The sequence below is a fragment of the Amphibalanus amphitrite genome, unplaced genomic scaffold (assembly GCF_019059575.1).
Source record: "Amphibalanus amphitrite isolate SeventyFive unplaced genomic scaffold, NRLGWU_Aamphi_draft 000121F_arrow, whole genome shotgun sequence".
Lineage (NCBI taxonomy): Eukaryota > Metazoa > Arthropoda > Thecostraca > Balanomorpha > Balanidae > Amphibalanus > Amphibalanus amphitrite.
Genome location: NW_024881616.1, coordinates 888,231 through 916,169, shown reverse-complemented (window position 1 = coordinate 916,169; position 27,939 = coordinate 888,231). Strand labels below are relative to the sequence as shown.

General features: G+C 52.0%; 1 protein-coding gene across 1 annotated transcript; it reads left to right on the top strand.

Annotated features, from left to right (window-relative positions):
• Nucleotides 1-7: 7 nt before the first annotated feature.
• On the top strand, nucleotides 8-27,861 carry LOC122381484 (zinc finger protein rotund-like). Its single transcript, XM_043365707.1, has 5 exons — nucleotides 8-28; nucleotides 3,491-3,682; nucleotides 4,027-4,066; nucleotides 11,853-12,094; nucleotides 24,384-27,861. Exons 1-5 carry the CDS (start codon nucleotides 8-10, stop codon nucleotides 25,503-25,505), a joined length of 1,617 nt encoding a protein of 538 aa, XP_043221642.1. The 3' UTR covers nucleotides 25,506-27,861.
• The last annotated feature ends 78 nt before the right edge of the window (nucleotides 27,862-27,939 follow it).

Here is a 27,939-nt window from a genome sequence, read left to right as displayed (position 1 = left end):
CTTTGGAATGAACGAAGGTGATGAGATGGTGGGTGAAAGGTGGGAGGTAGGCAAACCCATCAAAAGGCTAGAATGGAAGAGGTGTTAGCTGTTAAATTGAGACGTGACGAGGAGTCAGAGAGGAAAACGTAAGGAATCATCATTCAAAAGAAGATATTCGCATTCATATTCCCGATACATTCCATCACGCCTATAGAATGGACGCCATTTAATTGCGTCCCAGAAAAGCTATTTCTGGCACCTAAAAGCTGACTCGCCCCAAAATTGGTCCTCAGCACCTATTTGGTGGATACCAGCACCAATCATGGAAAATGACCTTAATTAGCTGTTTCTGGCACCTATTCATCGGTACGCCTTACTCTTTTTTCTGAATCTGGCACCTAAATGCTGAGCGTAGCACCAATCTAGTAGAAAAATGAACTACTGGCTGGTAGAATCATGTTGTTCTGGTATAATGACCCCTGGAGTCTAGCCTAAAGGTTGCCAGTGCAGCTACACTCTAAGACAGCCCCGTAGTGATCTCAGCATTGTATATGACGTTTAAGTAAGCAAATAATATTGATTTGTTCGAAAAAAAACAATGTCATTTAAATATTTAAAAGTATTTATTTGTAATGCTTAAAGGGAAACATTTTTGTGAGTAATTGTCTCGATTTTCACCATTAAAACGGGTATTGCATTTTTTGACGTCATCAAATAGCTCCAAAAAAGAAATGTAATGTTTTCATTCCGTTCAAGGCCGCTGAAGAAACGCGAGATCTTGCGTGGGACATTGTCCGTTGTTTGCCGCGCAGAGTTGTGCCGTGGTTGTGCCTTTTTCATCCGTTTCTTACTTATGTGTGCATGAAGCTTTGATTTTGTTTTTGGTTATTGTGTGGCCGGTCAGTCAAACGCCCCTGTAGAAACCGGATGCTGCGTTTGATCGTCGATCGAGATGGAGTCAGACGATGATTGCAGAAAGCTATTGAAAAGAGGGCCGGTTGCGTGGCATGTCTGTTCAGAGTTGACATTTTGCTTTACTCCAGTTTATGACCTGAGAGCCTGGCTGGAAGTGACGGATCCAAACTTTTCACGTTAAAATGGCTGAGGGTGCAATAATCTCTACATAGCGGGCTGGTATAGGAGCGTCTTGCTATGCTGCACCATAGCTGGCTAGTGATTCTCTTTTGGCTAGAAATGGCATTAATCATTATCTCCACTGGCGAAAATGGCACTTGACATCACCGAATGCAACGTTCATGTTTGTTAGGATACATAAAATCAGGAAGATTACGCGAATTAGGTAGGCAAACGTGGAATAAAATAGGTGCTGGATGTTTTGGTTTTGGTGCTGAATCAGCAAACAGCAAATACGGAGTTCAACTAGACGATCTGGCAACTTTAGGCTGTGTGGAAGCAATTAGGTGCCAGATTCAGATATTAGGGTCGAGTAAGCATTTTGGGGCTGATCAGCAATTAGGTGCCAGAAACAGCTTTTTAGGGACCAGAAACAAATATTCCCCCTATAGAATTGTGTGAATCTACGCTATTTGTTTCTTTATTCAGTTTCTTTAAAATACATTTCCTTAGAGAATAGTTTTATTAATATTATAATTCTTCTGAATTCAAAAGTACCCGTGAACTAGACTCGTTACACTTGTCCTTGGATGGCTGAAGGCGGCTTGTCCTGTTATACTTTCACCAAGGCTGTCTGGGTGCCACTTTTTGTGCACCTCTAAACCATGGGAGGTCTGGGCTATTTTCTATCGAAGGCTTGCTTAGTTGAAGTAATTGCTTTTTATAGTTCGTAAATATGGCATGCAGTATGCACTGCTAGCTTGGATGAAAAAAGTTATTGCAATAGCGTTGCCAATTATAAATGAGCCAGCTGTCACCTAGAAAAGCGATACCTAATTTTTGTAATCTGGCTTTTGTCAAGTATTGACTCATACACGTGTACCTATGTTTTTATTTGAATCGTTTTTTCATTGGTCATTGGTACATACTGATTATGTTTTGCGAAAACTTTCACACAAAGTTATATGAAACTGGTCAATATTTTATTTCACGCTACCTTCTGATTATGAGCAGGCATGGCCAACATTTATATAAATAGTAAAGATTCAAAAAAAATGTAGCACTTATAGTTTACCCTAATACAAGCTATAAAACATATGAACCAGTAAAACGCCTTTTGGGCGAAGAACGAGCGAGCGAGATAGTGAGCCCTGCACGTGCAGAAGGGCGAGAGGGTACTTCCAACGGGCTTGTGCAAAGCACCCTTCTAACCGGTCGCTAGCGGTGTACCAAATTTGAACGCAATCGGCCCAGCCGTTCCTGAGATCTGGAAGCGGCATTCTGCACGTGCGCACGTGCAAACGGGGTCCAAAATGACTTTTGCACGGCACCCTACTAACCGGTCCCCAACCGTGTACCAAATTTGAGCGCAATCGGCCCAGCCGTTCTCGAGATCTGGAAACGCCCCCTGCACGTGCGCACGTGCAGTAGCACCCTAACCGCAACACATGGGAATGCATTGCCTGGTGGGTGCCTGCCTGTATGCCAAGTTTCAGCGAAATCGCCCCAGTAATTACCGAGTTACTGAGATGGGAACAAATTTGGCACCTCTTATTGTTGTATTTTGCACGTGCAGTGGGGGTCACTCACATAGATGAAGAGTATCCGACCTTTGGTAGAAGGGGTGCAGCTACCCTATAAAAATGACCGCAAGACAATCGCTCAAGCCGCTGCTGAGATATGGGCCTCTCAAAATCATTACTTTTGCAAAACTGCTTGAACACCCTTGACTTTTCACGTGGCACGTGCCACGGCGGTCACTGGGATGTATCAAAAGTAGTCAATTACGGGGTAGAAGGGATGGGGCTACCCAGCAAAAAAGACCGCAGGCCATTCGGTCCAGCGGTTGCTGAGATATAAGCCTCTCAAAAGCGTTACAGGCCGGGCCGGGCCGGGCCGGGCCGCTCATACTGAGATTTTTCCGTTATATTGAAAAGACTTCGCTTCGCTCGCTGCGCTCGCTCGCTCGTAATAACTTTCCAGAATTCTTCAATAAACGATTGATTGTATTCCCCCGACTAATAAGTGGCTATCGGGAGGCATTCTGTTCCCGATGGCGACCTCCCGACCTCTCAATCACCTGGTGGAGCGTTCGCGCCATACTTTTTGCGGCGCCGCGCGTTTTTGTCATCAGACAGCGCTCGGCCGGCGGCCCAGACGCCAAAAAAGTTCTGTTCTTCATGGCCAAGGCCAACGATCTGTGGCGCGAGTGGCCGACGCTTCGGGAAGCTCCGAGAACACTGTTCTTACAGGGAACAGTAGTTCAGGATATGCAATAATTGATGTGTCACCGGTTGGCAATAGATCAGACGTTGCCACCGCGTAATGACGAAGTGATCGGAGTGAGCTCCTACTGATGTCGGGAGCGTTACGATCAGCTTCTGTAAACAACTAACTATTGCAACTAACTGCAGGCTTCCTCCGCTTCTTTCAGCGGTCGGTACCGTGGCCGGCGCCGGCAGAGGCACCCACCCCCGTGCCGCTGACCTCCTCAGCCCCGCTGGGCGGAGGGGGAGCACTGCTGACCGGTCAGCCGCCGCCGCAGGGCATCTTCAGCAGCTGGGTATCCATGGTGGCTGAACAGATGGGTCACACAGAGGTGCCCTATCCCTGGGTCACCGCAGAGGTCAGTTCGGTGGATTAATTGGTGCCGTGCAGCTTGCCTTTGCAAAAGGTCCGTTCCTGCTTAAGCCCGAATAATATGTATATACACTCGATGCATTTGTATTTGCTTCATTCCACGCACTCGCCAATTTATTGACTTTCAAGAGTAAATTATGTGAAGATGAATAGTTGCGCTTCTGGCAAAAAAGCAAACATTTTATGCATTCATGGCATCCCTCAGAAGCTTCTCACAGACAGCAAATTAATTATACCTACGTCTTGATTCAACATTCTCTGGATTCAGACTGGTTGTAACATGTAAAACATGACTCGATATCAAACGGACATATGCTTGTTTATTTTCAGATGAAGGTGAACCCGGAGCTCTCGGTCAGTCTGAACCGAGGTAAGTGTAGTTGTGACTTGTGATGTGGTATCAAATTGCCAGACCCTTCATTATAACCACTCAGATATGCACCTTTCCAGCAACATTTTGCTGTCATTAACAACCGGGATATTGTCCTCCACAACCGCAACTATGAGTGTCGTCTAATTGTCTTCAGTGATTCATAACCAAAGAGCATCAGCGCACTCCAAAAGGGCACCTTACACCCGTGCTGCCATGGTGTACCCCTGCAGCCATGGCCGTGCACGCGCAGCGCTCTGTGACGTCACAGTTCTCGGGACCGGGAGGAAATGCCACAGGTGGTAGCGGATATGGGACTCGCGTGCCGCCGGCCCTGTGCACGATGTAGCCTCGGGGGCAGAGAATGACGGCGCATTCTAAAGAGGAGATACCGCAGTACATATACGCCTGGCAGGGGGCTGGCGCCTGCCCGGCGCCATCCATCGCGTCGGGTCGAACCACGCTGTATGCGGGTATCCCTCTGATAGATGTTTATAAAACTGGGCTGGTAAGGCTCAGACGCACGTCAGAAAGGGTAAAGACATACATACCTATGATCCGCAGGAATGCACTATGAGTGGCTGCTTTGTGGTAGTCAAATAGGCTTTAGGCATACCGAAACATATCAGGATGGGCGCTTGGAAGAGCAGTACGTCTTGCTGGCTGCAATTTGTGCAGAGTGTTGACTCCTGATAACAAACTTACTTTTCAAAGTTTTGTTGCGGGTTATATCTATTGAAGGAAATTGTATGCAAAGTGATTGAAGCAAGGAGCCTTGTTTCCAAAAAAAAATAACATTGAATCAGCTGAGACCGAGGTTTGTTTTTACCGCCTATTTCAAGTTCTCATCCCTTATCCCGCGCACCGACGGGGGTCTGCGCCAACTTCGCACCGACGCACAGTGGGGATTTTTCCGATCTAGCGCCTATTAATTCAAAAAATCTTTTTTGGATTTTTGTTTATTTTTTGTGTCAGTGGGGCTAAGAAATGTCTGAATTTTTCATATATGGCATTGTTTTATCTGTATGTCTACAGCAAAACTAGGAAAAATGCGTCCGAAGTTCACACTCATGCGTGATTACTCAATGGGCTCAGCAAGGCCCGAAAGTATAGCTCAATTTCATTGTCCTGTCCTGTTGGTTTTAATCATGCGAGGTCTTAAAGTTGCATATCGTCTGAAAGGCACCTTTATTAGGAATGGAATGGCAAACAGAAAGTATGCCACAACCTTACTAAGGTCACAAAAATGCCCTTTACAAAAAACCCTTACAGACACCATATTGAAGGAATGGTATTCTAAATAAATGTAGGAAATCAACAATGTTCTCCACACTTTTCCACTTCGAAACATATCCTATCGAATTCGCCACTTTCTCCTGCACAAGACAACGCCTAGTTTGGCTGCCGAAACTTGCCTGAACACGAAATATTCACATTAGAGTATCTTAACACCCCACTCGAGGAGCGCTAGGGCAAACAGCACGATATAGGTAGGTTCCGGACATAGGCGAATAATTTTACTTCGTGATTTATAGGATGCATATTTTCTGAGACACATTCATTAGGAATAGGATGACAAGCGTAAATTATACATACCGTAACCTTATTAACCATCGCACTTGTGGGGAGGGGGAGGGGGAAGGGGTCGGATAAAACCCCATGGTTTTCCGCAAATTACTCGCGCAAAAAGCGGCCGATCGCGCCGAAACTTTCGGTGCCCTCGAGATCATCAATATTACATCTAACCTAAAAATTTCATGACTCTGACCCAACTGACCTTTGACCTGTGGCATATTTCTCGAGACCATGTTTGGCCGGAATCGCGATTCGGCGTATGCCAGCTCACATTATCCGCGGTTTCCAGTCTTTTTGTGGTTTTAACCCGCGCACCGACGGGGGGGGGGGCGGATATCCGCCCCCCCTGAGGTTTTTCGCGAATAGCGGGAAAACCGCGGCGCGTAGCGCCGCGAAATTTGGTATGACTATTCCCTTATCAATTTTACACATGGTGTGCAAGTTTGAACCTCCTACCTTTCAAGGTCAGGTCACCAGGTCACTTTGAATGACCCAACCTCAAGTCACTTTTTTGCAACTTTGTCACCGTGCCAGAGCTACAGTAGATGTCGGAGGCCTTTGAAAGTCGCAGGATGTTATTAGGTCATTAGTAGCTACAATTTGTATATCTCGGAATTTTGATATCGGTGACCTAAGGTCAGGTCAATTTCGCGACCTCCCCATTATAAGTCAATGGGGGAAAAATCAACTCCCTGTTTTTACCACTAAAACGGGTCGGAATGGCCCCATATACCATACATGACTTCATATACGATCAACCTTCACTACCTTGAGGTCTGTTTTGCTGTTGGGCAGCTGTGAGGTCATGTGACGTCATCAAAGGTCACCAAAGGTTTTTGGCCAATAACTCCGTACAGGAACAAGATACAGACGCGTGGATGGTCTCATTGTGTTCAGCTTGTCAAGACGCATCGAATGATATACATGATGACCTCGAGGTCACGTGACCTGAGGTCAACCTTTGACCTTGACCTTTCGAGGTCAACATATATGTCATTCGATGCGGATTGACGAGAGGATCACGATGATGCCCTTAGTTTGTTCCTATCTTGACTAATTCGAAAGTTATTCGAGAAAAACTCTCTCCATATCTAGCGCCGCCATTTTGAATTTTTCGACCCCTGTGACGTCATCTTTGACCTGACCTGAAAATGACCTTAGTAAAAATTGTAGATCTTGACCGTGCGTATCCGATGCCGTTTACCGCTTGTCGCTATCTTGCTTCGTTCTCGAGATCTCAGGGGGGGGGGGGCGGTCATCCGCCCCCCCCGTCGGTACTAAGTTGGCGCAGACCCCCGTCGGTGCGCGGGTTAAACGTTCAAATATGTGAAATGATGTTGGTGCCATGCATAATGGTGGGTGGCAAGGTCACGTGAAGGTCAAGTCAAGGTCATTGACCTTTTGATGACCTTGGTTCACTTTTTCGAGTTTTACTTGTTTCTAGGGTAGTTTTTGGTGCTGATTTCGATTTTAGCAGCCATTTGAATATTTACGAAGTAGTTCTGGTGCCTTCGTTCCATGCTACGAAGCTATCAGTAGTAGGTGACACTTCTATGGATGGCCGGCAGGACGCCTACTAGTTGATCTAACCTGACCTGACCCGACCTGGCCTAAATGCATAAAGACATCGTCTGTGATCAAAACTAACATGAAATTCGTGATCAGCACCCCAAAATACCCCGTAACACCCTAACTTTGCGAAGTTTCAAGAGGTCTCGATTTCCCAACTTAAGTTGGGTCATTAAACTGACTTGGAAAGTCAGCTTATGACCTTGGACTTTGAAATTGGATATATTCGGCCTCATTTCGTCATAGGCAGCACGCTTGACTTTTCCGCGAAGCTCTAGCTTGATCAGGGGCCAAACGGCTGAGCGGGGGGTCCAATTGAACCCCCTATAATATGTTGATTATGCACATTTACAGGTAAAATTCTCACCAGGACACACCAGCCAACATATGTGCACAATCTGGCTACAATTCTACCTATGGTTTGCCCTCTACGAATAAATACGTGCTAGATCGGAAAAATCCCCACTGTGCGACGGGGGGCGGATGACCGCCCCCCCTGAGATCTCGAGAACGAAGCAAGATAGCGACAAGCGGTAAACGGCATCGGATACGCACGGTCAAGATCTACAATTTTTACTAAGGTCATTTTCAGGTCAGGTCAAAGATGACGTCACAGGGGTCGAAAAAGTCAAAATGGCGGCGCCAGATATGGAGAGAGTTTTTCTCGAATAACTTTCGAATTAGTCAAGATAGGAACAAACTAAGGGCATCATCGTGATCCTCTCGTCAATCCGCATCGAATGATATATATGTTGACCTCGAAAGGTCAAGGTCAAAGGTTGACCTCAGGTCACGCGACCTCGAGGTCATCATGTATATCATTCGATGCGTCTTGACGAGCTGAACACAATGAGACCATCCACGCGGCTGTATCTTGTTCCTGTACGGAGTTATTGGCCAAAAACCTTTGGTGACCTTTGATGACGTCACATGACCTCACAGCTGTCCAACAGCAAAACAGACCTCAAGGTAGTGTCGGTTGATCGTATATGAAGTCATGTATGGTATATGTGGCCATTCCGACCCGTTTTAGTGGTAAAAACAGGGAGTTGATTTTTCCCCCATTGACTTATAATGGGGAGGTCGCGAAATTGACCTGACCTTAGGTCACCGATATCAAAATTCCGAGATATACAAATTGTAGCTACTAATGACCTTATAACATCCTGCGACTTTCAAAGGCCTCCGACATCTACTGTAGCTCTGGCACGGTGACAAAGGTGCAAAAAAGTGACTTGAGGTTGGGTCATTCAAAGTGACCTGGTGACCTGACTTTAAAAGGTAGGAGGTTCAAACTTGCACACCATGTGTAAAATTGATGAGGGAATAGTCGTACCAAATTTCGTGGCGCTACGCGCCGCGGTTTTCCCGGTATTCGCGAAAAACCTCAGGGGGGGGCGGATATCCGCCCCCCCGTCGGTGCGCGGGTTATGTCAGCACTGTTGTGGCTCTGTCCCGTGTCCCACCCGTGTATCTGCTGGCCCTCAATGGCTCCTGCTGGGTGAGCTCGGCTCGGCAGGACCCGGCTCGCGGTCTCAGGGACCACCTCGATCGCCCCGGGCGGCACAGCCGGCGCCGCCCAATCCGCGGACAACCGGCTCCGTGTCGACCAATCAGGGGCGTCCTCGCCGCGCCCCAGGCTGTCAACAAAAACAAGCCGGTGCTGCCGGCGCTTTTTTGACTGAAGCGCCGGCAGAGGTTTTTTGACGGCGGAAAAAGGCTGCCAAATGCGTCCGGAGAGTGGCGGTGTTTGCGGTGCTGGCGCTGTGACGGGGAGAGGGGACCGGCAGATCCCCGCTATCGAAATGTGGTCAGCTGACGGAGAGGCGCCGAATACCGATGGATTCCTCTACTCGTCCCGCTTCTTCATGGGTGAGTCAGAGAGAGACCGTCGGAGTCGGCGACCGGTGACTCACTTACTGGCATCACGGCTCCGTATCCGTAGCTTGGTGGTCAGTAGTCAGAGGTCGGAGGTCACTGGTCATAGGTCACTGGTCACTGGTGGTGTCTGGAGTCGCCCGAGAGATTTTGTTCCAGTCGCTGACTGCTCAGTCTGCTCCCATGGCAACGAGCCAACAAAAAAAGCCTCAAAACGCTCGGCCGGTTAAAAAATGTTGTAGCCAGCAAAAAGCATGTCTGGGGCGGGCAAAAAGCACGGATTGCGACATGGAGAGACGGTTCGGTTAGACCAGTGCCAGTCTGGTGGGCAGTGAGCAGTGGTTGCCTCCGTGGACTTGTGTGCTCTCTGGTGCTCCGGGTGCTCTCTCCAGTGCTCTCTCACCGTCTGCCTTCTCTCAGGAACTGAAATATTGGTGTTTGGTGTGTTATTGTGAGGAGGAGTGATTAATAAATCGACGGTGAAGTGTCAGTGACGTGCCCACAGCTTTATGACCCTGTTTAATATGTGGTGGCGCCCAGAAGATTACTATGGTAAGTCCCGGGACACCTTGTCGTTATACGGCTTGTAGGTACTAAATGTACAACTTACGGCAGGTTCAAAGAGCGTGGTTTAGCTAGTGGCTGGTGCGCATTCGTGGCCAAATCATTCAGCAGCATGACGTTTGATAAGCTAACTCGCCGGTGAAGCTGCAATAGAAGCTGCCTATTCAAATAATATTTTACTTTGGTTGCGATACAAAAGCTATTGAAGCTGAGATAGAGAGTTAACTATATCGTTAAATTTGTTTTTGAATATTTAGATATCAGGTTGAAAGATGAAGCGTTCAACTTTTTTCTTGCTTTATTAACTGCATTTGATTTTATCAAATAACATCAATTTTTCCCTATTTTTTTATCTTTACCACGGTGAATGAAGGCTAGTCACCAACGCGAAGATGAAGTTTGAAGAGCTATAATTGTGGACCGTCACCGTGCCCTTTCCATGGTAAAATTGTAATGTGGTAATCCTAGAGTCAGCATGTAAAACGTCGTTTAGCACAGATTCGCCGCCCGTGTTCCATCCTCAGCGCCAGTCTCCGGTCCCTGCCAGTTCCTTCTCTGACTCTCCCCACCTCAGCAGTCAGCCCTCCGTTCCACTGCCTGTCTGAGCGGCGGAGCAGCAGACCACAGGAGCGCTCATGTGGATCCTTCCTCCCCCGCCAGCCCGGTAAATCAGCCTCGGGCCGTTCCCGTCGGCCGTTTTTGCCCGCCCCGGCTGAGGTCAGTCACACCATGCAGCTATTGCCGTTTTTGTTGCCGCGCCAAACTGGCAATGCACTGTTTTTGTCTGTTCTCGGCTGGCGCCGGTGTAGCTATGACGACATTCACCGTGACCCTCCACTACACGGAACTGATAGGCTGCATAGCTCAAAAGCAGTGATAGGCTGGATCTGTCCATATACATTTATGGGAGTATATTAGTAAGACGCAGGTCCTAGTCATGTAAAAATGGTAGCCCAGGAAGCCGTCATTCCGTCCACCCTGTCTAGTCTAAACTTGCATAAGGCTGCGCAAGATTGGAGCAGTTCTTGCCCGAGTTTTTGTAAATTTCAGCACGAGTCTGGTGTAAAAACAACACCGTTTGACCACGTCAGAAAACATGGGCACACCTGAGCGTTTAAAGGTCGACGGAAGGAACAAAAAGATGTCAGCTGTACCGGAAAGCATACCGATGTTACGTGCCATGGGCACAAATGTCCGCATTGGCGACTGAGGAAGTTTTACGTGCACATACACATAGACTATGGGAGATACCTTTGATGGAGACGTACTTTGAACCGGCTAACACGCATACAATGCAATTGAGTAATGCCAATTATAAAGGCAATTATAACGCCGAATCAATTTACTTTTTCATCGAAGTGGGTTGCATTGGCTGATGTAGTAATGCGTGATAAAGGATATACGATTTGTAACAGAGCTTTTAATATTTTGATAGATCTATAGAAAAGATGTCAGCTGATGTGAGAAACCTTGTCTTCAGGGGATCTGAGGTGCTTTATGTAGAGTCTTCTTCATTTTCGCTGTGTAAAAAGCTTCTTGCACTGTTTCGGTCAATGGGGAGGAATATTGACCATCGGTAACTGCCCAATCGGATCAGGAGTGCGGTAACAACTAACAATCATTTCCCTCCCCGTGGTCCTACTTATCTCCTGTGTACCTCTCAAACATCGACTTCAACCTTCTGACCTCCCCTACACCCTTTTCATATTCCATCTGACCTCCCTTCTTCATCCCTTCCCTGCATCCCTCCTCCCTCCCCTGCACTCACCTGACCTTCCCTACAGGCTACACCACTCAGACTTCTCTCCTATCCTCTCAGACCTCCCTATTCTCCTCTGACCTCCACTCTATTCTTTTGACATCCCATGCAATCCTCTGGCCTCCTATGTATACCTCTGACCTCCTATGTACCCCTCTGACCTCCTCGTTTTCCCTCTGACCATCCCTCTATTCCTCTGACCTCCCTCCCCCGCACCCTCTGACCTCCTCTGTATACCTCTGACCTCATCCTTTCCCCTCTGACCTCCTCTGTATACCTCTGACCCCATCCTTTCCCCTCTGACCTCCCCTCTGATCTGCCCCCGACTTCCCCCGCATCCCTCTGACATCCTTTCTATCCCTCGGCGACCTCCCCTGTACCTCTCTGACCTCCCCTGCACCCCTATGACCCCTCTGTTGACCTCCCCACCTCCCTCCCCAGCTCCGACGCCGGTGGAGGAGGCCGGCCATCAGCTGTACGCGCCCCGTCTGAACGGCTCGCCGCCGGTGGCGCCGCCTGGCGGACAGCCGGCGAACATGCTGGTGGTGCCCCAGCCGGCCTTCTTCACCTCCAAACTGGCGGTCGGCGGGCCCGGCGGTCAGCCGGGCCTCACAGGTCACACGGGCAGCACCAACGGACTGGTCGGCGCCGGCAGAAAGTACCAGTGCAAAATGTGCCCCCAGGTGAGTACCGGGAACGAATTCGCCGCGTCCACAGCTCGAGATGACTGGGACTGCGACGAGGGACGATAATTCGATTGAGTGACCTGTCAAGGAGAACGTCGAATTGGAGAGTGTGACAGCTTTTTTTGTCAGAGTTGTAAGCATCACCTTTTGTTGAGAAGGGCAGAACATAATGGAATCGCGTTACATTTTTCAGGAGACCACGGTAAAATACAGACAGCCAGGAGACTGTTCGGTGGAGCCGTATCTTTCAGCGCTGCCTGGGTGTGGTGCCGGAGAATCTCCGATCGACCCGACATCTAGCGGTCGGCAGGGGAACTGGTAGATGGTAGCCGGTGAAGTGGTAGTGGTCCACTGCGCTGCGTTTCACAAGCTCAATGACACTGGCACCGGTAAACACACCAATATTCTCTGCTGTGGGTCAATTAGCTATACATACACTCAAATTTTAACGGCACAGTCGCTCTACTCGCTGCCTTCTCTAAGTAGGGAAACGTTGAACGTGTAGGTCTGACGGTTGGCACCGGCATTACCAATCGTTCAGCTCCAGGTCCCGGGCTCAACTAAATGCAGCATCACGCGTTCTTACACATCCCTGAACAGCTGATGTGGCTAGCAGTCTGAGACAATACCGGACCATTAATTAAACCAGCGGGGACCGTCCACAGACGGCTGGAGGTATGAGCTGTAGCGCTAATCCAGTTTGCTTATCCCGCGCCGTGACGGACACTGAATGCCGTCTGCTCTGGGGCTGCTATGTGCGAGTCTGTGCCGCTCGCTCAGTACGAAAGTCACGTTCCGATCTCGCCGAGACTGCCGGTCTCAACAACAGGTCATGGGAACTCCCAATTCTCTCGTTCAGAGACGGGCGCTCTCGACAGTCGTGTGCCGGGATCGCGCCAGACCGGCTGCCGAATACGCCGCCCGATTTTTAAAGCTTTTTATCGAGTAACTGAACCGGGCATTTAAATGGGGTCTCAACTGAGCGACCGGCTTTGGGAATGCTCGGTCACAGCTCATAAAGGAAATGAAATGGCTGACTGCCGACGGGGTGGCATTGGTATTCAGGTGGCGTGGGGCCGCCCTGATGCCCTCGCGCGTCTTCTCTCTCCCCTACCATTCCCTTGCACCCTCCCTCTCCCATACACTCGAGGCGTGTCAGCTGTGAACGGTGAATGTTCCCACGGCGGCTGCAGTCTCTGGGGATGACGGACCGTGTAGCCTTCCCCTTCTCTTCTCTTTCTCTCTCTCTCTCTCTCTCTCTCTCTCTCTCTCTCTCTCTCTCTCTCTCTCTCTCTCTCTCTCTCTCTCTCTCTCTCTCTCTCTCTCTCTCTCTCTCTCTCTCTCTCTCTCTCTCTCTCTCTCTCTCTCCCTCTCTCTCTCTCTTTCTCTCTCGCTCTCTTTCTCTCTCTCTCTCTCTCTTTCTCTCTCGCTCTCTTTCTCTCTCTCTCTTTCTCTTTCTCTCTCTCTCTCTCTCTCTCTCTCTCTCTCTCTCTCTCTCTCTCTCTCTCTCTCTCCCCCTCTTTCTTTCTCTCTCTCTCTCTCTCCCTCCCTCTCTCTTTCTCTCTGCTTCTTTATTTCGGCTTTGTCCCTCCAATGTTAAGTCACTTCCTCAACAGTAGTCACATTTCATCCGCATTTCACATTTCAACCTAATCCCTAAAACATGTGGACTGTGCACCCAGCTGTACTAGTAAACACGCCGTATGTGCTCGTCGTGAGCATGTCTGTTTATTCAGCCGCATGGCTACAGCCGGCGAGGGTTTGACGCTGTCGGTCGACCCCGCCTCGGACGGTATTATCGGTTTATGTACATACATACATTCACCCAGACGCAGGCCACGCCGCCACGACAGCTATCAGTGCGACTGTGTCTGATGTCGGGTGACGTAACGCCGACCGTCACGCGTCGTGACGTCAGCGCCGCGTGACGCCGGGCCGACGGGCCGCTGCCGGTCACATCACGATAGTCACCCGTGACCCGTGAGTCGGGAATGGTACCCATGGGAGCGTTAGCGTTGTGTATAGGACACTGCTGGAACTGAGTTTGGCGCAGGGTCTGACTGCCGGCTCTGTTGATTCTGAACTGGCTAGAGATAAACAAACAAGGCCGGTCGTTTGAATTCGTGAAGCCAGGCCGACACAACGGTCGTCCGCCGTGACGATGACCGTCTAAACTCGGCGACTTACGTCGAACTCCATTTGGCTTCACCCTATAGTCTTCATCACCCCGTGATTTCTGCCAAATCTGCTTCGATTGAACCGGCTGGAAAACTACCTTCGGGGTTTCTCGATTTTGTAATAAAATATATATAGTAATAAGCTTTTCATTTTGCATTCGAATTGAAACTTAGATAAGCAAGCACTTTTGTCCATCATTCTCTAGCATCTCCAGAATTTCATTTTCAAGTGAGGCCTGATCAAACCTGGACTCTGGAGGCCTGTATATAATGATGCTAACACCTACCTATGCCACCCGTTGGACGACAATGTGCGGAGGCACAACTCATCTGTGCTGCGTCATTTTCACCGGAGCGAGGCGCCAGTAATTGGAGTGATGTAAGGCCACTGATGAGCCCCGGACGCCGCGCCGGCCACGTAATGACATGCCGGGAAAAGGGGTTGGTCCGGTCCGAGCGCCCAGTAACGCCGGGGTGCTTTCACCGATGGCTCGTGACCTGGCGTGGGTGCACATGCTACGCGTTATAAAACTAGCCCGCAGCGTGGAAACTTTCGGTAAATACGCGGGCGTTGGAGCTCACAACTCGCACAGTCTCCGTATCAGTAACGTAGACGGCAGCGCGCCGGGTGGCGCCGCCTGACCTACCCCACTGCCCACCGTGGTGTGCCTCACAGCCTGACCTACCTCACTAGATTTTACTCGACCTGTCTTGTCTTACAACCTGACCTGCCCCAATTTTATATTTCCTATATCCATCCATCCTGCATGACATGCTCATGTGTGTGCCCAGAGATCCCTACTATATCTACTCGTAACTTACAACACTATCTAAGCTGACCTACCCCAGTATTTCACCTGTTCTAGGCAAACGGCATGAATATAAGCTGTGATCTGTCAGTGGCAAAGTCTGACCTTCTGATCATACCTTTGACCAGTCCCAGTGTTTCCTATCGATATCCTGATATATTCCAGTTCATGCAGATTTTACCGATCGCTTCCTATGTGCAGTTCGTCGACACTGGTGACTGGTTTCGTTCATTACCGAAGATAAAAGATTACTTTACTCGTATTAATGTGGGCACCCACACAGCACAGTGACAGCCTGAAGATTTTTATAGCCAGAGGTCAACGTTTTATGGTCTGGCTGCCTGAAAAAGTGCAGCAAAAATGATCACAAAAAGGACAACATTCAGCAACAAAGTCAGCGCAGCCCCGGTGACCGTTTTTGCAGACCTTCTTGTGTCAGTTTTTATCGGAGATCAATGACCCAGTCGCTTGCTGAGGCCCGAAGGTCAGGGTGAAGGTCAGGGTCACGGTACGGGGGGCATGCTATTAGCATCTACATCGATATATGCAGTATTTAACAGGCAATTAAAAGACTAAAATCACTTGTATTGGCTGCCTTAGCAGGAGCCATTAAGAACGATATGAAAATATGTTCAAATTACTAAGCATTGACTCATTTGAGTAAAGAGCATCGGCCATTGCGAATAGTTCTCTCAGGCTCCCGTATTAAAATAACGTTAGTGCCTCACTTAAAAAAATACATTACATTTTCGTTGAAATTATAATGGTGTCTGGTTATATCACACAGTGCCAGCTCTAGCCTTGGGGTGCATCGGGAGCGCCGTAGATTACTGTTCCCATCACTCCGACGCAGCTCTCTGTAAGTCTCCCGCCCGCCCGATATAGCCCTCTGCTAGCCTCCCCTCTGTTTAACTCAGTTCCATGTTATGTCCTATTCTGTCCGACTCGGCTCTATGCTAGTCCCCCAGTACCCATGGCTCCCCGACACAGCCCCGTGAGTCGTCCGTCCGTATCCGGTCTGGCGTGTGGCCGTCCCCCGACCTGTGCCGGCGGCGGCGCGGGGACGGCCCCGCCGACTGCCCGCGGCCGTCTGACCTGCTGTCTGACTATAGACACTGTCTAGACAGCAGCCGTCTGACCGGCCGACGGGACCACCGCAGTCTAGACGGCGGCCCGTGGAAGGTCACCCGGCCACGGCCACACACACGCACAAAAACACTGTCTAGCCGGCTGGCATTTTTTGTACGCCACGGTCAACAAAAAATCTAAACAAGCAATTACACGTGAGCCAATGGAATGGTGACACATTTGGTGTCTGACACCGACGTTCGGGCAGTGTGTCAATGTCAGGGTTACGATGGTCGCGTTCCGCCATGGCTGCGTTCGATATGGCAAAGGCACAGCTGGGCAGCAGCGGTGGCCCTCTGTCAGGCAGCTCTCGAATCGTGTCTCGAAGTACGAGTATGGGCAGCTCTGAGATTCCACTGGGCGGAGTGTGTTACCTACAGTTGGAACCTCCGGTTCCTAACACATTTATGCAAAGTTCCGCCTCAGCCACGAAGAGCTCGAACTCTAGTCCTCCGCATGGGCTGACAGCTGACTCGGTTAGAGCTCTGTAGTCTCTCTCCGTCAGGCGACTGTCTCAGCTGGGAGCGGCCGCGTCTGACGTTCCTCCCATTCGAGCTGCCAAACGCTGCCAAGTGGCACCCCGCACCGGTAACCCTATCCGCGCCGGACGCTGCGCCCCTTTAAACCTTTGTTCCATCAGCTGCACGTGGCCGGCCGTCCAAGGCTGCCGGTTTTGTGTCAGCCACCGCCGGGAGAGGGGAAAGGCTGAAACTGGACCAGCAGAGCGACGCGCCGCCGCCGGCACCGGCCAACCCTTTCACGGCGCTTCCTCTGGCCCTGACGGAGCGCGCCGGCCGCCCGGCCTGCCCAGTCGGTAACGCTGGCGGCGGCTGAGCTTAGTTCTCCATCGGCCCGCCAGGCGGCGGTGGCGATCGCAGTCCCCACCCTGAGCGCGTCACGTGATCGATTTTTTACCGTCGTTTTTTCGTCGTCTGCTGGGGCCGGGCGGTGGCGGTGCCGTTTTTTGTCGGCTCAGTTGCAGCGTCGGGTCGGAGCGGGCGGGCGGTGCGTCGGCCGGCGCGGCGGCGGAGAGCGGTCAGTGATGCAGTGAGCGCCGCCCCGCTGCTCGGAGCTCGAGGATCCAGTGTGACCCATGGAGATGGTTCAGGCCGACTACAGCAGCGGCTACCAGCCGCCCCCGTGTGCCGGTGAGCGGAGCGACAACCCGCAGCGGGCCTTCAGCCCCGGCCAGCCGGCGGTCCAGGAGAGCGGCTCACGCGACTACCAGGCGGTGCTCAGAGACTATCCTCAGCCGGTGCTCAGGGACTACACTGCAGCCGAGGGCCAGCCGCCGGCGGACGGACAGAGCAGAGAACTGGACAGGCAACGCAGCTTCTCCGGCGGCGGCGAGCCGAGACACTACTCCGCAGACTCGAGACATTACTCGGGTGACTCGAGACACTACTCTGGTGACTCGCGGCACTACTCTGGTGACTCGCGGCACTACTCCGGTGACGGCCGTGCTTTCTCTGACGAGCGGCGGCAGTACGAGCTGCTGGGGGAGCCGGAGCGCCGACCGGGCCCGTCGCCCGGCTCGGGGACGCACCGTTCCCCCGGCCACTCCCCACCGCCCAGCTATGAGTCAGTCTCGCGGCCGCCGAGTCGCCCCGACTCCGGACCCCCGACTCCGGCCGAGTCGACTCAGCACGCTGAGAAGGTAGGTGTGTCGGCCGCAGACAGTCGCGCGGTGGTGGTTGGATGAGCTGAGAGCGAGTCCATAAGTCAGTGGACTGGTCGGAGTCCAACAGCGTCCGAGGGCATCCTAGGGAACCTAGTTGTAGTTGAGGTATAACGCCAGTGGAGCTCTCTCGATGTCCAATTGAGTTTATTGGAACCAAACTGAAACGAAATCTAAAGGAGTCCAGTGGCCAGTGGCTACTAGGTCTGTTGGATTCGGAGTCCAGTTGAGTTTGCTTAGGGTTCAGTAGAGAAATGTAAGGATGATCTCAGCACGTGAGAACATGATGCGCAATAAATTCTGATAAGTCGGCACTGATGCGATAGTCTTCCCATGTATTGGCTCAGATTCCAATGGGATTCGAATCACATCGTTCGTTGTCTATGACTGTGGATCCAGTGTCCAGACGGCATGGTGAGCGTGCATAGATAAAAAAATCATACCAATCACTTTACCTCAAGTGGCACTATTTATCCTACGACTCGAACGTCCGCCCGGCAGGCGGGTGGCTCCACGTGCCGTACAGCCGGTGGAAGGAGAAGGACACGTGGAACTGAAGCGGTCGCTGAGGGCCGGCTGATGGCGTGCGTTCTCCCCCTTCACCCCCGACACACTTGTTGAGCTGAACGATAGAACGCCGGTGCCGTCGGAGGGCTCGATTCAGCTCTCTGGCACCCAGGCTGTCCGGCCACCTGCCCAGCTGGGGAGATCCATTCTTCCACAAACGGGCCCGCTCGCTCGCCGATGAGGGAGGGAGCGATAGCTCGCTAGTTGGCAAGTCGCGATGGTGAGACGATATCAGTCCGGATACTGCAGGGTGATTGGAACCCATGGGAACTATGTATGAGGCCGAGGACGTTGAACAGATGGTCGATAAAAATGGGACGTTCTGGTGCTTCACGTGGGAACGCTTGATTAATGTTCCTGTCGAAAGCGGATATTTAAATCGACATTTAATTTATCATGGTGTAATAGATAGCTTACGAATTTTAGCATAGAAAACTAAAATATTACATAAGCTGTCTAGTGTCTGCACACCGATAAAACATAAGCGAGTGCAATTTTGGATACAAATATCCATCTTTTCACGCAAAAGCGAGCGAACTGACGGGGGATGGTAAGAACCTAATACGGTACGTACTTGGAGCAATCGAAGCAACCACAGCCAATTAACAATTGATCCAATACCGTTGGCTCCAATTTATAATTGCCGATAAACGACTTACCGCATCGACATCGTGCTTATCAACACATTTACGATTATGTTTTCAACATGAGTTTCAAAAATTGTATTTCATGCATTTGACTTTTGAATTAATCTCTCTAGCAAACCTTTATTCATGGCGAAAATTAGGAACACCATGAACCAAATGCCTGTTTTGCTATTTGATAAAAACAGGGCGAGCTATGCAACTGTGCGTTTTGCCCCACAGCAAAAAGAAGGGATGGTCCATGTAGTTTTTCCCGGTGCTGGTTTTTAGGTGACCCAAGACAAGTACCTAATTATCCTCACAAGTAAGCGACGGAAGGGGCTTTGTGCAAGAGTCATACGCACTCATCCAGACTTCTAGGGACCAGCCCACATTCTGGCACCCCGTCCGCACCATTTCCATCCGGCACTGTTAGGCTGAGCTGGGCCCGGCGGCGGCGGCAGCGGCGGCGCGTCTCAACCTCGCCGATGTTGACCCAGGTCCGGCGCGCCGCCGCGGCGGAGGTTGAGGCGTATCGCCCGCCCGACTCACGGCGTGCCCAGCCGGGCAGCTGTGACTCTCCTCGGGGAGGGGGGGGGGGGCGAAGGGCGTTGCTAGGTCAGGGAGCACGCGGCCGACGGCGTGGGAGGGGAGGGGAGGGAGGGGGAGAGATCGATACGGCACCGCGGGTCGGACGACACTGACCCTGACCGCTCGAGAGCCGTAACGGCCAACGGCAGAGAGAAGTGGTGACGGTCGAAAACGGTAACCGCTCAGTGGAAACGAGAGAGGGCGGTAGACTGTTGACTGGTAGGCTGCAGACTGCACAAAGCAACAGCGATGCACGCATGACATTGACCGCCGTGCTTCTCCTGTCGCCGACTCAGTCTCTGTCGTCGCACCAGGGCTTACCGCTGCGTCTGGCCTGGTTCGGTCGCTCTCGCGCCGGTGTCGACGCTCCTTGCTCGCCGACGATGCACCAACGGCGTCTGCTCGTCGACCCAGCATGTCTGGGGTATCATTAGTCTGTGATCTGTCGTGGGCGAGGGTAGAGGGGAGGAGCGGAGAGCTCTGCGCTCTGCCCGGCCACAGCCGACGGCTCGGATACCGGCGCGACGGCCGTGACTGTTGCTGGGGGCATGGTGAGAGCGTTGGTCGACGGCGCGATTGGAGTCCGTCTCTCTCTCTCTCTCTCTCTCTCTCTCTCTCTCTCTCTCTCTCTCTCTCTCTCTCTCTCTCTCTCTCTCTCTCTCTCTCTCTCTCTCTCTCTCTCTCTCTCTCTCTCTCTCTCTCTCTCTCTCTCTCTCTCTCTCTCTCTCTCTCTCTCTCTCTCTCTCTCTCTCTCTCTCTCTCTCTCTCTCGTCTCTCCTCTATCGTGTCTCTTCTCCGTTTATGGTCTTCCGGACGATACAGTAGGCGATTACCCTCAGCAGCCGGCGGACTTGAGCGACAAGTTTCGTCGTCATTTTGTCTCGCATTAGTCGTCTGTTGCCATGTCTCAATCTTTCCGTCTTGCTGAAGATGTTGTAGCACGCACGTGCTTACTACATCGGACTCTGCGTCGTGCAGAACACACACCGTCATATAAACGCCGCTAAACGATGCGCTGAGCTATCGAGCCGAATGGTACTTACAACATCGTCGATGCGCCTGCGCCTGAGCGGGGTCGGCCGCCGGCCTGCCTCAACCGCCGGTCGGCTGCCACCAGACTCACATAACCCACCGGCGGCGGCGGCGGCGGCGGCGGCGGCGGGGGCCGGACCCGGGTACACTGAGGTCATATTGTCCGTGTGCCGACGGCGGCGAGGCTGGGTAGGTACGTCGGGGTCATATGGTCTGCGGCGACCGACCGGTGCCGGGCGTCCGGTGTCGGTAGCGCCCGCCCGCCGCCGCCGCCGCCGCCGCCGCCGCCGCCGCCGCCGCCCCCGCCACCAGACCAGACAGCCGCCCAAGGTCGCCAGACGGCGCGACGAGGTGACGTCACACACGCTAATTGTGCGCGAACAGCGGCGCCGCGCTGCGTGGCGTCTGCCGCGTCGGCATGCCGTTACCATGACGATATATAAGGGCGATGCGGCGGCGGCGGAGCGGTGGCGATGATCAGACGGCCAGTCGGCGACCCAGACACCCAGAGGGGGGAGGAGGGGGGGGGGGTCGGTGACCGGGTGTCTGGCAGGCCGGCGGGTGGGAAGGTCACGTCTGGTATACCTATGTGGACTGTGGAGTGGAGAGATACGGCCTCAGTCTGACCGGGAGTGCGGCCCAAGGCAGTCTGACCCGGCGCACAGAGAAGGATTTTTAGTGTACCAAACTAAAAACAAACGACAGCAACATATCGACATCTGCGATTCCTATACGGAAAAGTCCACTTATACCTATCTAGAACAATTTACAATGTTCACCCCCCAAAATGCACAATTTGCATATTCACACCGGTGCCAATTAATAAGGATGCACTCAGATACATCCCGTCATTTAGGCAGGCATTTAAGTGGAAACTTATTACAGCATTGTTGAACACAGAGCCGGATATTTGTCCAACAAGGCCATACATCCCATCAGGATAGCACAAAGCGAAGGGCGGATGCGAGACATTTGTTCAAGGGCCCACGAGACACAGCACACAAGGGCCCACTTTCGCCGCCTGTGCCCCGCTGTTGTACGTAGTAAAAGGGTCCGCTTCAACCGTAGACAAGTAGTCCTTTTTCATGTGATCTTGTATTCACATTCACGAGAAATGCGATGACCATTGCATGCTCGTCCGTCAGTTCGTATGTACAATCGACCGACCTTCTGACTGACCGGCTGACCTGACCGACCGTCTAAACTCCCCGTCTGTCCGTCTGCGCAGTTTCTCCGCCCGTCTGTCTGTTCGTCTGTTCGTCTGACCGTCTGTTCGTCTGTTCGTCTAGCTGTTTCTCCGCCTATCCGCCTGCCGTCTGTCTGTCTATCCGTCTGTCTATGTATTTTCCGCCTGTCCATCTGTCCGTTTCTCCTAAGTCCGTCTGTCCGTCTGTCTGTTTCTCCTCCTGTCCGTCTGTCTATCCGTCTGACCATCTGTCCATGTCTCCGCCTGTTCGCATGCCGTCTGTCCGTCTGTCCGTTTGTTTATCTGTCCGTCAATCCGACCGGTCAACCATCGGTCCGTCTACTGTTCCACTGGGCCAGCAACCTCAGCGGGCCGCCGGCCGACCCTGAGACGGCTAGCGGAGGGGAGCCACGGTCAATACCGGCGGCGGCGGCGGCGGCGCCGGCGGCGGAGGAGCCTCCTTTGTCGCTGTGCCAGTCGTCGCCCGTCGGCCGTCGGGCGTGGCACGTGGCACCAGCAGCCAGCGGCAGGCCATTGAGAACGGTGCCGACGAGAGTAACTCATGGTCCTGGTGGATCACTAAGCTGGCTATAGTCGTTGAATGATGTGCAAAGTTTTATCCAGGCAGACGTTCCCTATATTTCGCCCCGGGCGAAATGAATGGATCGCCAGACAGACCCACGAATGGTCCGATATAGATAGAGATTCCCACGCGGACCGGAAGGCGGGCGTCCGACCCCAGGGACCGTCTAGACAGCCGGTGACCTTCGGCCTCACCGGCGCGGCGGAGCGGGACTCTGGGATGAGTCCGACTCACCGTTACGGACTAATCACTGATGCTGACGCAGCGATGTGTCGTCGCCGAAGTTTTCTTACACAATACTTGGTGAATTGTCGTGTCTGACAAAAGCATGCATAAAACAACAAGTTCGTTGGTCCTTTTTGCAATTTCATATCTATCCAGATGGGTCTGAGCACTCACTGGTGACGAAGTATGCCACATATGTGCCGAGTTGATGACCCATCAGCACAGTGGCAGCGTCACGCCACCCTCCCGACTGCGAGTGACGCCGCGTGACGACCGGACCGGTCACGGACCGATCGGCGGGTTCAGCGTCACGCTCGGCCGACCGGCGCGGTGGTGACCTTGTCTGTCTGGTCTGGTGATTGGTATCACTACCCCTTTCGCCGGATCCCGCACACAGCTGTCGTCTGTCGGTCGTCGATACCATTCTCATGAGCGGCGCTGATAATAAATCATTTTCGATTCATTTAACCCGCGCACCGACGGGGGTCTGCGCCAACTTAGTACCGACGGGGGGGGGGGGGGGGCGGATGACCGCCCCCCCTGAGATCTCGAGAACGAAGCAAGATAGCGACAAGCGGTAAACGGCATCGGATACGCACGGCCAAGATCTACAATTTTTACAAAGGTCATTTTCAGGTCAGGTCAAAGATGACGTCACAGGGGTCGAAAAAGTCAAAATGGCGGCGCTAGATATTGAGAGAGTTTTTCTCGAATAACTTTCGAATTAGTCAAGATCGGAACAAACTAAGGGCATCATCGTGATCCTCTCGTCAATCCGCATCGAATGATATATATGTTGACCTCGAAAGGTCAAGGTCAAAGGTTGACCTCAGGTCACGTGACCTCGAGGTCATCATGTATATCATTCGATGCGTCTTGACGAGCTGAACACAATGAGACCATCCACGCGTCTGTATCTTGTTCCTGTACGGAGTTATTGGCCAAAAACCTTTGGTGACCTTTGATGACGTCACATGACCTCACAGCTGCCCAACAGCAAAACAGACCTCAAGGTAGTGAAGGTTGATCGTATATGAAGTCATGTATGGTATATGGGGCCATTCCGACCCGTTTTAGTGGTAAAAGCAGGGAGTTGATTTTTCCCCCATTGACTTATAATGGGGAGGTCGCGAAATTGACCTGACCTTAGGTCACCGATATCAAAATTCCGAGATATACAAATTGTAGCTACTAATGACCTAATAATATCCTGCGACTTTCAAAGGCCTCCGACATCTACTGTAGCTCTGGCACGGTGACAAAGTTGCAAAAAAGTGACTTGAGGTTGGGTCATTCAAAGTGACCTGGTGACCTGACCTTAAAAGTTAGGAGGTTCAAACTTGCACACCATGTGTAAAATTGATGAGGTTATAGTCATACCAAATTTCGCGGCGCTACGCGCCGCGGTTTTCCCGCTATTCGCGAAAAACCTCAGGGGGGGGCGGATATCCGCCCCCCCCCGTCGGTGCGCGGGTTAATCGTTGCCTAGAATGTAGCCTTTACGTATCATGGAACATAGCGCGGAAAGCTTGCTTGCATATCTTAGCATGCCGATCTTATATTGTGGCTAGCTCTGCTTCGAAAAAATAAAAGTACCTACGCTGAACTTGGGATCGCTGACCGCGCTGAATTCTTGCCGGAGCTGGCTGACCTCTGACCTCTGACCTCCTTCTCCGTCTGCCCACAGATGTTCGCCTCCAAGGCCGATCTCCAGATGCACGTGCAGCTGCACATGCGGGAGGCCAAGCCGTACAAGTGCAGCCAGTGCAGCAAGGCGTTCGCCAACAGCTCCTACCTGTCGCAGCACACGCGTATCCACCTGGGCATCAAGCCGTACCGCTGTGAGATCTGCCAGCGCAAGTTCACGCAGCTGTCGCACCTCCAGCAGCACATCCGCACTCACACGGGCGACAAGCCGTACAAGTGCCGCCACCCGGGCTGCTCCAAGGCGTTCTCGCAGCTCTCCAACCTGCAGAGCCACTCACGCTGCCACCAGACCGACAAGCCCTACAAGTGCAACTCGTGCTACAAGTGCTTCACCGACGAGGCCAGCCTGCTAGAGCACATCCCCAAGCACAAGGAGTCGAAGCACCTCAAGACGCAGATCTGCCCGTACTGCGGCAAGAGCTATACGCAGGAGACCTACCTGCAGAAGCACATGCAGAAACACGCAGATAGGAATGATAAGCGGGTCTCGGCGCCTGTTGGACTGCCGCCGCCGCCACCTCAGCATCATCATCAGCAGCAGCAGCATCACCACCAACAGCAGCAGCAGCAACAGCAGCAGCAGGAGCAGCAGCAGCGGCTGGACAACCCCTACTGGCCCAAAGACGAGTACCTGGTGAACGGGGCGGCTGCCGGTGGCGGACTCCAGGCACCCCTGCACCTGTCCCGCGCTGACGGACTGGACGACCCGCGCCTGCACCCCTCGGCCGGACTCCGGGAGACGCTCGAGCACCGCGTCCTGCTGGACGAGCGGCAGGAGCACCACCTGGGCCAGCCGCCGCCGAGCTCCGTCTACGAGCCTCTCTCGCGCGCCGCCGTCACCGCCTCCTCGGCGTTCACACCGATCCAGAGCGGGGCGCCCGTGAGCAGCGCGCCGCTGCCGCTGGCGCCGCCGCCGGCCGCGCCGCGCTACTTCTACGACCACTCGGGTCTCGGCAAGGACGTGAAACCGGCCGGCAACGCCGCCGGCTTCATCTCGCTCCACCAGATCAGCAGCTACGCGCAGCAGCGCAGCGGCGCCATCGGCAACGACCTGCTGGGCCAGCTCCGGGACAAGCCGCAGCCGCCGCACGACCAGCAGTGAGACGGTGCTGCCACCTGTTGGCGACACAGATAAGCTGACGTTCATCCCGTAGACGCGAAAAGTGTTTGTGTTCTGCTGACGCCCTTGCTGGTCCGTAGAGGAACTTATCTTCTACTGCAGTACCTACGGTCGACCGTGAAAGCATTACGTGCGTTCTCTTAGCACGCTCGTTATATGCCGTCTGTGGTTAGAAATCACGGTTTCAGTTGCGTTTAGTTTTCCACGTGACATGCGAAGCATGACACGAGACAACCTTGTGATTTGCGCTTTCGTTGTGGTTCTGAACCACGAGAAAGATTGACGTAGGCGGTTTTGAACCTAAACGTAATTGTTATTCACAAGTTTCTTCTTGTTTGAGATAACCAATCAGCTGTACACGTTTGAGAGAGCGGAATTATTATTTTAAGGTAACACGATAACTCGTTGTAACTTTTATTCACATCTTGAATTACGTATCAAGATATGTTTAATTTCGAATAAGACATCAACACTGACAATGTACTACCATTACGTAACTCTGAATAGCACCAAAACGCTTAAGCGTATTGAGCTGCAATCCCTACCATAGCATTTATTCGGCTTTATTATGAAAGCTCTCGTTTAGTCTGTAGTGTCCGCGTATGTCGCCGACCCAATATGGCAATTTTGTAACGCTCAGGGAAAAGTGTACCTTTCTGTGTCTTTTATTGTTGAAGTTAATGGCTATTTTACCGTTTTCCGCTTTTATCTAAGAGGACCTCAAGACAAACCAAAATCACCATTGTTAAATGCATAGAAATGCTTATAACTAAGCAGCACTCCCGGTAAATAATTATGTATTTACTGCAATAGCTCTAATTCTGCTAATTCTAGTGGCAAGTCCTTCGAGAAGGAATATTCAATTCAACTCAAGTCCGTTTTGCAGCTGAGCTCCGGAGGTTAATTCATCGATATCATTTTATGATAAGAATAGCTAAGAATGTATATGTACCTGCACCACTTTATGGCTCTCAGGAAACTCTGGTTCTCGTCAGATAGGCTTGAATTTTGTTTGTAGTATTTTTCTGCTTCATTATTATTCAAGGTGGGTCTTCAAATGATGTTTAAAGACAGGATTCTCAGTAAAAATGGGCCGTGACGTTAAATCTAATATTATGTTGACAATGAGTACCCCAACTCAGGTTCTGAAATGGCTACCTCATTAAAATCCCAGGTCATCGTAGTTTGATCTCTGCATACGTGAGCCACGCTGCTGGACTCTGGGCGGTTTTATCACGTCTCTTTCATCCGAGACGCATCTCCCCGTCGCTGTTTGCGGTACACGTAGATCCGACAGACGGGCGTCTGCATCCGCATGTGGCAATCATCCACTGACCCCAGGGCAATCAGACAAACAGGGTAGTTAGTAGTTACGGACTAGGCACATAAGGGGCGGGGAAGGGGCGACAGGGGTCGGATCAGCACCCCGGGTCGGTGCTGCTGCCATCCCTGTGTTGTGCCCGTCTTGTGCCGCTGTTCAGAGTTATTGCTCGTTGTATTTAGACGTGATGAAGCGACAGGCAGAGATACCATATTGACTCTCAAACACAGCGGCTTACATATGACTCTGTCTGTGTTTTAGATGCGCCAGTGTTGGTCTCGTTGTACTTTGCTGTATTATAATTGAACGATGTGCTCTCACTGAGGTGAACTGGCAGGACGCTGGAAGGCGTGGGCTCGCGCCGGGCAGGTGTTGGCACTGACTGGTCGCAGCGCCCCGTGAGTGGCCTGGGGCTGTGTGTGAGACGGCCCGATACCGGCCAGAGGTGATAAAACAGTGTGTAACGCTGTCTAAGGGAGAGGCGACACCTACCGGCCGGGCGATGCCGCGCGCCGCCCGGCCGGTCAAGGTCATGTGATCGGCGCTGTGATTGGTCAAGGGCAACAGACGGTACGCTGTGATTGGTCGAGGGCGCCAAGCGGTGTGTTGTAATTGAACGAGAGCGCTGGGGGTCAGGGACTGCGAGGGACGTAGCCCTTTGTATATAACTGGGCGGACCTATGATCAGTGGTAGGTTCGTACGGCCGCAGAAGTCGGTCACTTCAGGGATTCGATGAGTGTTGTTCGCTGGGAAAGTCCAGTCCCGGGGAGCCGGCCCCTGTTTCTGTTCGTTTTTTGGATTGCTGTACGTGTCACCAGGATCTTGTTGAGGACGTTCTTAGACGATAGTGTTGTCAGGAGGGGCGGAGTATTGGTCAGGCTCTCGGCGTTCGCTTCTCGCATGGTGTGTGCACTGTGCAGTACTTAGGCTGAGGCAGTGCCGGGCGACCGCCAGCCTGGCATGTTCTTGTACAGTTTTAATATCAGTATATCGTCGGAATAAAGTGGTGTACCGTACTGTGTTCTTTATGCAGAGCTTTTTTATAAACGCTGGGTCGCAACTTCCAAAACAGTTGAGAATGGAGCAGCTAGCGA